The sequence below is a fragment of the Misgurnus anguillicaudatus genome, chromosome 5 (genome assembly GCF_027580225.2).
Source record: "Misgurnus anguillicaudatus chromosome 5, ASM2758022v2, whole genome shotgun sequence".
NCBI classification, from domain to species: Eukaryota; Metazoa; Chordata; class Actinopteri; order Cypriniformes; family Cobitidae; genus Misgurnus; species Misgurnus anguillicaudatus.
The window spans coordinates 33323784-33338466 of record NC_073341.2 but is presented as its reverse complement, the minus strand read 5'-3'; the positions used below and the strand labels follow the sequence as shown (position 1 = coordinate 33338466).

Here is a 14683-nt window from a genome sequence, read left to right as displayed (position 1 = left end):
TATTAATTGGACTCCAGTTTGCCAGCTTCTGACACAAATTAGCTTTTATTAAGTCTATGGGTTCATTTACATTTTCCTCCAGCACTGTGAATTTTTACTGGGTGTTTTCAAAAAAGACACAAGAAACTAGAATGATTTGTGTGTTGTCAGCTTATGCACATTGTGTTTGTTTATTGCTGTGACCTAAATGAGAATTAAATCACATTTTATGTCAAATCACTGTAAAAAACCAGTTCATTCCTAGTGGTTCACATACTTTTTCTTGCGACTGTATGTACCTTTGAGGTACCAATATCTAGGTTTTAGGTACAAAAGTATCTTCTTATAACGTCCCTGATCAGACATGGTGCAAAACATTCCTAACTACCATGCATATGTGGGTTTACATGTATTAAAACTGCCATCATGGATGTTTATTTTTCATCAAAGATTTTGTTAGCCCAGGAAACCAATCGCTGACCTTTTAGTGTGAGAGAAGGGGAGAGGACAGAACATAAGAACGCTAAGCACAGATGGTTAAGTCAGTGTGTTTCGGATGCACCACAGGGCGTGATTTTTGGCAGCGAGACCCAGGCAGACTGTTCCACTCTGCATCTTCACCCTGCCAATCATCACCTGCTGCCCTGAAACCTCTCATCTTACATTAGAGCTTCCCTTACACTAATGGTCACTTTGTTAGAAGAGGCCAACAGTTTTAGGTAAAATTTAGGATAAAAAAAATTAACACATCATACAAAGTGAGTTTAAACGTGTGTTAAGCACTCGTTTGTCTTAGGTAACACTGTCAAAAAGAGACTAACTTGACCCATTTAGTTTAACCTATGCTGGGTTGTTTCAACTCAAAATGATGGGTTAATAAGCATTTTCAGGGTTGACAAGAGTGTTGTATTTATTACCTGTTTATGGTGCTATGTAAAGACAGACCCACACTGTCTGCCTTTAACTTGTAAACATTACATTTATTCACATTAAAACACTCATGTGCGGTATAAATATACTCCAGTGTTTTGTAGAAACTCATTTCAATTTCCCTGATTAATTCATGAGTTCCATCTCTATTCATGGCACCTTATGCAAAAGTACATTAAGTTAGATCACTAAGTTGTGCAATGGCTTCTTTCCAAAGACTACTGGAATTGAAAGGCTTTTGCAGTACATCTTTTATCCTTTCATCTTTCCATCTATGGCCCTAAGGTTCTCCTTTTGTCTCCCTGTCATGGCTTCTGAAGAGCCATTTTTCAAAGAGCAGCTTTAAAGAGGAAGAGAGCCTTACAATACACTTAAAGTACGGTAACCTCAACGCAGCTGCCAAATAGCGATGCAGTCAGACCACACGATATGGCCTGAAAGCAAGTGGTCAGTACAAGATGCGAATCAATGTGATTACCAGAGCGCAAGTAGAATCACCTTCCCAGAATAGCCACAGCAATAAAAGATTCAGTGCAAAATAGTTTTCACATTCCTTGAATAGCTAAACTCTAATCCTCGGTTACTAAATCTTTTGGTCTACGCATGAATATTATTTACGCAATTGAATTATTATTCATTTTTAATGAATCAACAATAATATAAAAGTAATATAATGTTACAAAAAAAAATTCATGATCATTAATGCATTAGCAAATTGAAACTTAGCGACTTAGCATAATAATAATGATGAGACTAGTTCTAGTGCACTTATAAATTGCTGTTCATTTGTAAGTCATTGTAAGTCGCTTTGGACAAAAGCGTCTGCTAAATGACTATGGGGCGGTTTCCCGGACAGGGATTAGATTAGGTCTAGACTAAAATAAATTTAAGAGCTGTCCAAACTGAAAACAGCTTGCACTGACATTCCTTAAAATACATCAGTGCCCTTTGTTTTGCCTCAAAATTACACAAGTAATGTTTTTAGTAAGGCATGTTTGTTAAAGGGTCAGTGATAAAAACGGTTGGGCAAAATGAGAAATTAAAAAATCTTTTTAAAAATAAATAAAAAATAAAAAATTACATTTGCACCATTTTTATGAAAGTTAAAACTGAATGGACCTGAAAATGTCAAATGGTGTAACCGCCAATTGCGCCAAAGAATGAGAAATATTAAATATTTTATCCACCTTGATGACATGTAAACGTAATCATCAAAAAAAAACAATCATTTTAAAATATAATTTTATTAGTTATTGCTATATGTAAATTTTAATGCGTTTTCTCCAGACATATGCTGAAAACAGCTCGAATTGTGTAAAAAAGTATAAAAAAACATAATTCACGAAATAGATGATTATATTTTATTATTTTTTGTATAAATATATTTATTTATTTTTCATTTACAAAAATGATGATGAAATTAGATGAAAAATCTTAAAGTGCATCCCAAATCGCATACTTATGCACTATTCTACACTTTTATATTGTAGCAGTGGCGGCCGGTGACTTCTTTTGTCGAAGGCCCTCGATGTGAAGTTTCGTCACAACATGTATGTAGCCCATCATGTGTGTGGTACCTTTTTTCAAAATATGTGTTCTGCGCATCGAGAGATCCTGTGTGCATCACGTGTCTTTTCAAAATAAGTGCCTGCTGCAGACGCGTCTAAAGGGTTTATGATAAAAGAGACGCTAGTGTTTGCCAGATACTCACATAATCTCATGCATAATCAGAGTTTACTGTTAAGGGAATGTCTTGCATGTATTTTGTGCACGTGAGCGTCTCTTTTATCATAAACGGGTTTGACGGGTGTGCAGCAGGCACTTATTTTGACAAAACACGTGATGCACATGGTTTACATGATGCAACAAACACATATTTTGAAAACGCAAGCAACACACATGACACTCCAAACACTTACTTTGAATAAGCGTTCCTCGGATGAGCATTCACGAGCCGCCACTGTTTTGTAGTATAGTCTTATAGACTCTAAGTAGTGTGTTCACATTGGAAAATCCAAAAAAGAAGTGCACTTTAAGTACGCGAATGATGCACTCATTCAACCGCATAATTGAGGTGTGCAAGGCTGGACAATTTATGCACTTAACAGGGCTATCAGATGCAGAGAAAGGAAATTTCATTGATGGGCATTGTACTTTTGAGACAATACTACTCTTCCAAAATTCCTACACTAGAGTACATAGTGCATATATTATGTCATTTGGGACACAGCCTTACACAGATATGCTACACGGTTAAATGACATTTATGTGATGACGTGACCACAAGCCTTAACCAGAGTCAACTCACCATCCGCAGGTGAAGTGTTGAGTTTGTGACAGAGGCCTTCTGTATCCACGTAGTTCTCCTGAATCCTTTGCAAAGCTTCTGCACCCCTGATTTCCATAAGTGAGCACAACTCCTCCGGTGTCACCCCAAAATCCCCCCCAGGTCCTCTTTTTTCCATCCCTGGCTTCTTAGGGTGGAACTCCACTGTGCTATTGCCTAGATCCCCCATAGTGTGCGTTGGTTGTGAAAGACTGGCAGCTATTTAGCAGATGTTATGAGATGTATAACTCGGAAAATATGCTGTATTTTGTTTTATTTATGTTCGGCTAAGATTTGATTCTGTGTAGATCTCCATATTGAGAGATTATGTTTAATTGTTTAGGGTTTGTTTATTTATGGTGTGGTAAGTGGGACTGCCCCGAAATATTCCCCCATTATTAAAAAGTCAGCAAACAAAGTGGTAACCGTTGTGCCAATCCATCTCTAGGTATAATGGCAGAAGAGTGTTACTACGGGGATCTATTGACACAGGGATAGCTTTGGTAAAAAACCTGAATGAAAAAAAGAGGAATATTGAAGATGCAAACTTTAAACAGGTAAATAAGTAAATAACTATAAAACACAAAACAATTCATGAAAAAGCCAAAATAGAAAGGGTACTGTATTAAAGCAGCAGCCAACTTTTTGGCTGATGGGATTTAATACATAATTTGTATTAAATTCTAACATATAAAACTCAAATTGTCAACTTTTTGAATGATAAACATGTGACAACTTGCTCCAGTGTCCAACCTTAGTAATTTACATGTTTGTGCACACTTTTGTATGTCTTTAATAAACATGTTTCATTTAACATTCAGTGTTTTCGAAAAAAATTAATTTAAACAAAAAGAGGCATCTTGCTCACCCAGGTGTCACACGTGTAGGTAGTTTGTGAGGTATTTTCATACACGCCTACTGCATACTGCAGTGCATAGCGTTTACATAATTTTTAAGCAAACCGAGTACAATCACCTCTTATCTAAACGCCTTTTGAAATACTCTCTTTAATGTTGTGCACCTCTCCCCCTGCCCAATACTTTATAGTACCGCCCTTCGACGCAAAATCTGTCTTCACACGATACGCGGGTGGCATGCGCATGCGCACATAAACACTTGCCCAATCCCACTGCAGAACAGATTTACGAAGGCAACGGTACCAGCCACCAGGCCTGATGATTTTGGATGACATTACAATCCGTTTGAGCTATGCTACTCCGTTTCACTCAGCTTTAGGGTTAATTAACATTTAAAAGCATAATCTGCGAGCGCTTTTTATCATATTTTATTATAAAACAATTAAACATTCATCATTGTATGCTGCATTCCAAAGATGTTGGATGCCCTTTCCTGGTAACCTTCAGAAAGCATATGTTCACCTTGGTCCACTGTATAGCCGGTCGCAGAGTTTACATAAATGTCTGTACGATTTTTGGTATGAATTTTTGGTTTATTCACGACATGTTTGCGCTAAGGTAAATGTGAACATGTACATTACACGCATCCGGTGGGATTAAAGTGCACAGACTGACCGGGCAGAAAGGTTACGTCAATCCATCACCTGCTTTACGATGTACCTAAAACTATCGAGAAATTATCAATCACTTTACGCTTATATTAATATAAACACGTTTTGTTCCTCCATATGAATATTTAAAACATATCTCTTAAAATTAAGTTTATGGAGCAAAACTTATTTTTTAAATATTTAAAACGCATAAAGGACTAATTTAAAAGCATACAAAGCATACAGCGTACAAAATAGGCTACTGTCTGTCAAATCCTCTATGAAATTCTGCCATTACGATCTAATACATTTTTATCACTGTAACAAAACAATTGTTGAGCCTGATAGCAAATCTATTTAATGTAGGTAGGCTAAATAATATCTGCATTAATGCTGTGCGTTACTTTCTGGCGACATAATAATACATAATAGTAATAATTTATATTGTGAAGCTTTGCTTATTAATAAGACACTTTAATTATACATCAAAGGATTTACCAAAAAATGTACTTACACAAAACGCACCCTGTTAACACTGCAAAGCATTATTATAAAACACTTATTCTTCTCAAAACCATTAATAAAAGACTTGTAAACATGCATCTATGAAGGAATATATTCACTTACCGCGCAGGCCATGCTCCAAGGACATTTGACGTTGAGTCGATATTACAAAAAGAACAAAACACTCAATGATATCCAGTGTATCCTCAAACAATATCCATCACGGAGAACACAAAATGAAAGTCACATCATTTGACCTTTACGCTTTTCCAAATGCAGATGATGCGCATTGGTGCAGAATGGAGATGAAATGAACGGACCGGGAGCCAGCAGACGGCGGTAAGGACTTCATCTTATGCGGAAGAAAATCTGAATGATGTAGATGAGATGTGTCCGCATTAATTATTCGGTTAAAACACGGCGTGTTGTGCTATCGGGAACGTAACGAGGGTCGTTTTGGTCACATCGTTGCTGTTACTTTTGGTGCTGATTGATAGAGTGGGTACAAGCCCCTGATGGGTGAGCAGAGATGTGGGCTCTACATGTTGATGATGCCCGTTTGACGCGCATCTCGCGGTGATGATGGCAACAGCAGCAGCAGCAGCAGCATCCGAGCGCTGGAGGACGGGAGATTGGGGGAGGGGCGGGTGGATGCACTCGATGCCTCTTGTTTCACTCCCTCTCTCCGCAATCCCTCCCATTTCCCTGACGGAGATTTTAGGTGTGTTCGACTTAATGCGACGCTGTGCAGACCTAACTGCGTATAACGTCACAATATCGCGAGGAGGATTTAAAACGTAAACTCTTGAATCGCTCTCGCGATACTTTGTTGTCATTCGTCGATTAGTCTGCGTCATTTTGCGTTTTTTTGGTACAGAAGGTTTGTGTCTTAATATTCATTAGTCAAACCGTTAGAACCTTCGCTATTGGAACATTACGTCTGAACATTAGCATAAAACTGTTGTATTCATAAGCCCGCCATCACCATTGGAAGTTTACAATAACGAACCATAATCAATTAATATTCATGAGTTGGAGTTTTGTAATAGTACGTTTTTAATGTATCCTTTAATGTATCAAAATAACTTACATTAACTTACACTATTTTAGAAATTAAAATATTATTATATCATAAATATTTCTTTAAAATGATTTAAAATAAACCGTTTAACTTAATTAATAATGCCTGAAAATAGATATGATAAAAATAAAAAAAATATATAATATAATAAAAATTACTATAATGATGCTGATGATATTTTTGATAAAGGGACAGTTGCGAAAAAAACAGCAGGTGAGAAAGAAAATGTGTTAGCAAAGACATAGAAACATGTTTAACGACGTAAGACTTAAAATAATAATAGCCTTGTTATATATGATTATGAAGAATGTATTTTTTGTTTATTTGCTCTTCAGTACTTTTACCTCCGTCTCTTTGTAGTCGACCATTAATAATAAAGCGAGTTCTCACCTGTAGCTCCATTAATAAAACATTGTAACAAGAGAGAGAAACACAGAAAGCACATAAGCAAAAAACATTGTGACCTTTAGAATAAGCCGAATAATGATGCCCACTGCTTTCTTCATAATCCAAAAAATGTATGCGTAATAAGCTGTTTTAAGTAAAGCTTTTGAATAATTATCAATAACGTGCTTAAATGTAGACTGTGCACTTATCTGCTTGCTGTTCTCCAGCATTCAAGTGCAGTTGATAGTGGTCCCCTAGTGGAAATGAACATCATTGCAGCATCTGTCTGCAGCACAACTATACAAAGTCTGATTTTATAAGCAAATATTGAAATATATTTAAAAATATTGGGATACTGTGTAATTCCCAGTAAGAGGAGACTCTCCTGAATTTGGTAAGACTCATGCAGAACAATCGTTTACTTTTAAAGTAGTCAGAAACTCTGTTTGTAAAAAGAAATTATTTTCATACCAAATAAGATCATTCTGGATGAACTGTTATTGCATAAACTTAACTCAAAAACAGGATTTTCAGTTTATCCAGACGGATCTTGTTGGATTCTAAGAGGATTCTTGTTCAATCCTATTGTAATTGCACTGTAAAAAATGTCTGTATACAGTATTAATGGGTATTACTGGCAACTAGCTGCCAGTAACTTACTGTAGATTTTACATTTATGTTATTTACTCGCAACATTTTGTTTAAAGTTAAATGAACATGAAACATTGTTTGACTTTATCGTCTACAGTAAGTTACTGGCAACCAGCTGCAAAATTACAGCAAATTTTTTAGAGTGTGGCTTGGAATTATGAAATTAAGTTAGCGTTCTTTTTGACAAGCAGTAAACATTGTGTAATGTTTGTATTTTCCGACATATATTTTGCTTTCATACTCTGATTGTTCCATATTTTTCTCAGATGTTTTCTTAAATGTGTACAATTAAAGTGAAAGGTTTAAACCACAGTGGAATGTGCAGTTTGTAATCCACTGACATTGGCTTATCTGCATGGGCCCACTACCCTTTCTCTTACCAAACACATGCTTCAGATCAATGCACCTACAGGGCTAGGTTACATAAAAGCACATAAGAAGTATAATATTTGGCCAAAGTTCAACCTTTATGGTCAAAAATCTATGTCTGCATTACTTTGAAACTTCCCTTCAGGACATTGCCAAGAACCAAGGTATTGTGTCTCATTCTGCTTGTGTTTGGGATCCAAAATGTTGCACAAATTGTGCAAAAGTGATTCAATTAATTAAAATTAAATTGGAAATAGAGATTAACTGTATTTAACTATTTGCAAAAAATAAAATAACAATGAACAATTCAACAAGAATGATTCATCTTATCTCATGTTAATTTACACATTAATACATTTAAATAATCAAAAGTTGTATCTGTTAAAACTAGTTAATGCACACCGTACTAACATGAACAATAAACAACATTTGTAACACTTGTATTTGTAAGTCGCTAAATGAAAAAATGTTGATATACAAATATATATTGCTCATTGTAGGTGCATGTTAGCTAATGCATTAACAAATGTTATAAATGCAATCTGCCAAAAAATATCCATACAAAACACACACAATATGACTTATAGTTTTGAAGCCAATGTATTTATTTGACAATAACTCATTTTCACAGCAATTGATCTATGTTTCCCTATCAAAATTATTTCTTTATCAAACATATTTTTTCAGACAATGCTCAGCTTGTGCCGCCCCCAGAACTTAGTCTTTGTTGCTTTCCTGTGGAGTCTTCCACCACTTTCCCTGGCTGGTAACATCCTGGTGTATCCTGTAGATGGAAGCCACTGGCTTAACATGGACATACTGCTCAGAGAACTTCACAACAGGGGTCATAAACTAACAGTGATGCGTTCCTCTAATAGCTGGTACATTAAGGAGAACGCAACACACTACACGTCCATCACCATTCCTGTTTCACACATCAGCAGCCTGGAGGATCCAGAGTACATGACATCTTTTCTGAGGAGAAACATTGAAATTCAAAAAAACCAAGGGTCCATTTGGTCATTCATACATCTGCAGAAACAATTGTTTAATATTTATGAAGAGTGTTACAGATCCTCTGCTGAGATGGTGGGGACGATCCTGGAAGATAAAAAGCTGGTGAAAAAGCTTAAAACATCCAAGTATGATTTAATGCTGACTGACCCATGCTATCCAGGAGGAGTCATTTTGGGTGCATACCTGGGCCTACCGATGGTCTTCAATGTCCGGTGGAATATAAATGGGGAGGGCCACTTTGCAATCGCACCCTCGCCTCTTTCCTATGTCCCGATTAGCGGATCTGGTGTAACAGACAAAATGACCTTTGTGAACAAAATGAAAAATGTCCTACATTATGGAATTGGCCAGTACATAGATCACGTCATCACAAGGCCTCTCTTTCAAGAAGTTATCAGCAAATACATAGACCCGGGATCCAACGTGTACTCTCTAACCCAAGGAGCTGATCTGTGGCTTATAAGAGGCGAATTTGTATTCGAGTTCCCACGTCCTACAATGCCCAATGTGGTCTACATCGGAGGCTTCCAGTGTAAACCCTCCAAGCCTCTCCCTGCTGAATTAGAGATATTTGTTGAGAGTTCTGGAGAACATGGGGTGGTGATCATGTCTTTGGGTACTTTGCTTGGAAATCTGGTTACGGACATATCAGAAGTTGTTGCGTCTGCCTTCGCTCGCTTGCCACAAAAGGTGATCTGGAGGCATGTAGGGGAAAAGCCATCTACTTTAGGGAACAATACGCTGATAGTGGACTGGTTGCCTCAAAATGACCTCCTAGGCCATCCTAAAACGAAAGCTTTCGTCACACACGGAGGAACGAATGGAATTTACGAGGCTATCTATCACGGCATACCGATGCTTGGACTTCCACTCATCTTCGATCAGTTTGACAACATGGTTCGCCTCCAGGGCAGAGGAGTGGCTCGAGTGCTCGACGTCACAGCATTGGATGTAGATACACTTACACAAGCCCTGAAAGACATTCTAGATGATAATAAACCATACCAGAAAAATATGCGCAGAATGTCACGTTTATATCATGACACACCCTTAAAGCCGATGGACAGCGCCATCTTCTGGCTGGAGTTTGTCATGAGGCATAAAGGGGCAGCACACTTGCGTACAGAGTCTTACAAGCTACCCTGGTATTCCTACCACAACTTGGATGTATTGATGCTTCTAGCAAGTTTGTTCATGGCAATCTGTCTGTTTCTGATCTTAATGAGCAGGGGTGTGCTGAAAGTTTTGGTCAGAAAAACAAAAAACAAAAAAGAGTGATGTATTTGGCAACACTAAGTTTGCATTATTGAATATTATGCAGAATTGGTTTATATTAGAGAGGAAACTGTATGAAAATTGACATGATTTACATCACGTTTAAAGTGAACAAAATCACCACGGTTATCAATTTTATAATGTGTTTGTGAAAATTTTCTAGATTTTACATGTGAGAGCCTTTTTTTGCATAAACATCAAATAAATAACATTACTCATGGCACATTGGGGGTTGTGAGATAAATGTTTCAAGCACATTTACAGAGAGGCGAAGTGAAGGAAAAGATGTGGTAGAAAAAAGTGTACAAGCAATAGGGATAACGCACCCTTGGAGAGGATTGTAAAACAAAACCCATTCAAAAATGTGGGGAAAATTCACAAAGAGTGGACTGCAGCTGGAGTCAGTGCTTTAAAAACCACTATGCACAGACGTATGCAAGACCGGTTTCAGCTGTCGCATTCCTTGTTTCAAGCCACTTTCGAACAACAGACAGCGTCAGAAGACAAAAAGGACTGGACTGCTGCTGATGGGTCCAAAGTTATGTTCTCTGATGAAAGTAAATTTTGCATTTCCTTTGGAAATCAGGGTCCCAGAGTCTGGAGGAAGCGAGGACAGGCACACAATCCACATTACTTGAGGTCCAGTGTAAAGTTTCCACAGTCAGTGATGGTTTGGGGTGCCATGTCATCTGCTGGTGTTGGTCCACTGTGTTTTCTGAGGTGCAACGTCGAAGCAGCCGTATACCAGGAAGTTTTAAAGCACTTCATGGTTCCTGCTGCTGACCAACTTTATGGAGATGCAGATTTCTTTTTCCAACAGGACTTGGCACCTGCACACAGTGCCAAAGCTAACAGTACCTGGTTTAAGGACCATAGTATCCCAAGCAAACTCGCCTGACCTTAACCCCATAGAAAATCTAGGGGTATTGTAAAGAGGAAGATGCGATATGCCAGACCCCACAATGCAGAAGAGCTGAAGGCCACTATGAGAGCAACCTGGGCTCTCATAACACCAGAGCAGTGCCACAGACTGATCGACTCTATGCCATGCCGCATTGCTGCAGTAATTCAGGCAAAAGGAGCCCCAACTAAATATTGAGTGCAGTAAATGCTCATACTTTTCATGTTCATACTTTGAGTCGGCCCAGATTTCTAAAAATATTTTCTTTTTATTGGTCTTAAGTAATATTCTTATTTTTTGAGATACTGAATTTGGGATTTTCCTTAGTTGTCAGTTTTAATCATCAAAATTAAAAGAAATAAACATTTGAAATATATCAGTCTGTGTGTAATGAATGAATATAATATACAAGTTTTACTATTTGAATGGAATTAGTGAAATGAATCAACTTTTTTGATGATATTCTAATTTGAATGAAAACCTTAAAGAACAATTATTAAGTCGCAAATCCAAATAACAGTGGACATTTACCAACATAATTAAGGTTTCAATTACACATTTGAACCAAATTTCAGGGACATGCATGCAAGATGAAAACACAACCTGCAATTAAACATTTTATAAACCATACAGAAAACCCAACACTTCATGCTTCAAGATCTTTAGATATTGGCCTACACCAATATGTTAAAACTACAGTGGAGTGTGCAGTTTATAATTTCCTGACATTGGCTTATCTGCATGGGCCCACTACCCTTTACCTTACCAAACACATGCTTCAGATCAATGTTCCTACAGGGCTAGGTTACATAAAAGCACATAGGAAGTGTAATATTTGGCCAAAGTTCAACCTTTAAAACCTATGTCGGCCTTTACTTTGAAACTTCCCTTCAGGACATTGCCAAGGACCAAGGTATTGTGTCTCATTCTTTTGTGTTTGGGATCCAAAATGTTTAATCTTGCAAAAGTGATTTAATTAATTAAAATTAAATAGGAAATGGAATTAACAGTATGTAACTACATTTGCAAAAAAAGAATAATAATGAAAAATACTTCAACAAGAATTATTAATCTGAGGTCATGTTAATTTCAACATTTACTAATACATTTAAAAATCAGAAGTTGTATATATATCCATATATATATCCATATATATATATATATATATATATATATTCACATTATATACAACTTCTGATTTTTAAATTGAAAATGAAAGATTAATAGGATGTGATAAAATATATACAGACTTTCTATAATATGTTTCCATGTCAAAATAATTGCTTTATCAAACATGTATTTTCAGACAATGCTCGCCTTGTGCCGCCCCCAGAACTTAGTCTTTGTTGCTTTCCTGTGGAGTCTTCCACCACTTTCCCTGGCTGGTAACATCCTGGTGTATCCTGTAGATGGAAGCCACTGGCTTAACATGGACATACTGCTCAGAGAACTTCACAATAGAGGTCATAAACTTACAGTGATGCGTTCCTCTAATAGCTGGTACATTAAGGAGAACGCAACACACTACACGTCCATCACCGTTCCTGTTTCACACATCAGCAGCCTGGAGGATCCAGAGTACATGACATCTTTTCTGAGGAGAAACATTGAAATTCAAAAAAACCAAGGGTCCATTTGGTCATTCATACATCTGCAGAAACAATTGCTTATTATTTTAGAAGAGTGTTACAGATCCTCTGCTGAGATGGTGAGGACCATCCTGGAAAATAAAAAGCTGGTGAAAAAGCTGAAAACATCCAAGTATGATTTAATGCTGACTGACCCAGGCATTACAGGAGGAGTAGTTTTGGGTGCATACCTGGGCCTGCCGATGGTCTTAAATGTCCGGTGGAATATAAATGCGGAGGGCCACTTCGCCATCGCACCCTCGCCTCTTTCCTACGTCCCGATTATCGGATCTGGTGTAACAGACAAAATGACGTTTGTGAACCAATTGAAAAATGTCCTACATTATGGAATTGGTCAGTACATAGATCACGTCATCACAAGGCCTCTCTTTCAAGAAGTTATCAGCAAACACATAGACCCGGATTCCAACGTGTACTCTCTAACCCAAGGAGCTGATCTGTGGCTTATAAGAGGCGAATTTGTATTCGAGTTCCCACGTCCTACAATGCCCAATGTGGTCTACATCGGAGGCTTCCAGTGTAAACCCTCCAAGCCTCTCCCTGCTGAATTGGAGACATTTGTTGAAAGTTCTGGAGAACATGGGGTGGTGATCATGTCGTTGGGTACTTTGCTTGGAAGTCTGGTACCAGACATATCAGAAGTTGTTGCGTCTGCCTTCGCTCGCTTGCCACAAAAGGTGATCTGGAGGCATGTAGGGGAAAAGCCATCTACTTTAGGGAACAATACACTGATAGTGGACTGGTTGCCTCAAAATGACCTCCTAGGCCATCCTAAAACGAAAGCTTTCGTCACACACGGAGGAACGAATGGGATTTACGAGGCTATCTATCACGGCGTACCGATGCTTGGACTTCCACTCCTCTTTGACCAGTTTGACAACATGGTTCGCCTCCAGGCCAAAGGAGTGGCTCAAGTACTCGATGTCACAGCGTTGGATGTAGATACACTTACACAAGCCCTTAAAGACATTCTAGATGAAAATCAACCATACCAGAAAAATATGCGCAGAATGTCACGTTTATATCATGACACGCCCCTGAAGCCAATGGACAGCGCCATCTTCTGGCTGGAGTTTGTCATGAGGCATAAAGGGGCAGCACACTTGCGTACCGAATCTTACAAGTTACCCTGGTATTCCTACCACAACTTGGATGTATTGATGCTTCTAGCAAGTTTGTTTATGGCAGTCTGTCTGTTTTTGATCTTGATAAGCAGGGCTGTGCTGAAGGTTTTGGTCAAAAAAATAAAAGCCAAAAAAAGAGTGATATATTTGGCAACACTATACATTTGCATCACTTTTAAATGGATAGTTCAGCTCCCATAACCATTGACTTCCATAGTAGAAAAACAATTATTATGGAAGTATTGTGTTAAATGATGAAGATGATATTTTGATAAATGACGGTAAGCACACAGTTGATGGTACCCACTGAATTCCATCCTATTTGTTTTTCCTACTATGGAAGACAGCAATCAGCTGTGTGCTTACCATCATTATTAAAATATCTTCTTTTGTGTTCATCAGAAAAAAGAAATTCATACAGATTTAGAAGTTGAATTTGTAAGTTCAGTCTTGGTACCATGGTTATAAGTAAGCCAATAAAACGTCTTAATCATTGTGGGCAAACCTTAAAGAACAATTATTAAGCCGCAAATTCAAATGATAGTCAACATTTACTAACATGACTGAGTTTCCCATAAACAAAACCAGATCTCGACATGCAAGATCAAAACACAACCTGAAATCAAACATTTTAATACAGAAATTCCCACACTCCATGCTTCCATCTTCATATATTGACCTACACCATTCACAAAAAACATATTTTTAAATATATATATATTAAAATATACAAAAAAATGGCCAAAATATATTTTCGGCTATTTTTTGTATATGTTTAAATATATTTAAAAAATAAATAAATATATATCTAGCCTACTATATCTACTTTGTTTATGTTACGAAACTGTAAGCGTAACAGTTTTAAAAAGATTAAAACTAAATATATTTTTAACTTAAAAAACACTTTATAAAATTAACTTTGCATATATTTAAAATATATTTGGGCAATGAATACTTTTTTGCCATATGGGATGTTAAATTAG

The 14683-nt window shown here is 37.3% G+C and overlaps 2 protein-coding genes and 1 pseudogene across 7 annotated transcripts in view; 2 read left to right on the top strand and 1 right to left on the bottom strand.

The window, feature by feature from the left end:
• atp2b3a (ATPase plasma membrane Ca2+ transporting 3a) overlaps positions 1-5887 on the bottom strand; it is a 40754-nt gene extending 34867 nt beyond the window's left edge. For 3 of the 6 annotated variants that reach the window (XM_055167470.2, XM_055167469.2, XM_055167473.2), the window contains exons 1-2: positions 5370-5886; positions 3218-3747 (exon numbers count right to left, since the gene is read on the bottom strand). In XM_055167470.2, the coding sequence (XP_055023445.1) occupies positions 3218-3425 (208 nt within the window). In that variant the 5' untranslated portion in view covers positions 3426-3747; positions 5370-5886. Of the gene's footprint in view, positions 1-3217; positions 3748-5369 lie in introns of all 6 variants that reach the window. The other 3 variants (XM_055167468.2, XM_055167472.2, XM_055167471.2) reach the window with 2 other exon arrangements.
• A 1450-nt stretch (positions 5888-7337) lies between these two features.
• Positions 7338-11186, top strand: LOC129413711 (UDP-glucuronosyltransferase 2A1 pseudogene; annotated as a pseudogene).
• Positions 11187-11640: 454 nt separating this feature from the next.
• On the top strand, positions 11641-14477 carry LOC129413710 (UDP-glucuronosyltransferase 2A1-like). The gene is made up of 2 exons (XM_055167474.2): positions 11641-11840; positions 12234-14477. The coding sequence occupies exons 1-2, from the start codon at positions 11790-11792 to the stop codon at positions 13899-13901; spliced, it is 1719 nt and encodes a 572-aa protein (XP_055023449.2). The 5' UTR covers positions 11641-11789; the 3' UTR covers positions 13902-14477.
• Positions 14478-14683: the final 206 nt, after the last annotated feature.

Coding starts and splice junctions, on each gene's coding strand:
- LOC129413710 (XM_055167474.2), top strand. CDS start 11,790: ATGTCGGCCTTTACTTTGAAACTTCCCTTCAGGACATTGCCAAGGACC. Junction 11,841..12,233: donor GGACATTGCCAAGGACCAAG/GTATTGTGTCTC, acceptor ATGTATTTTCAG/ACAATGCTCGCCTTGTGCCG.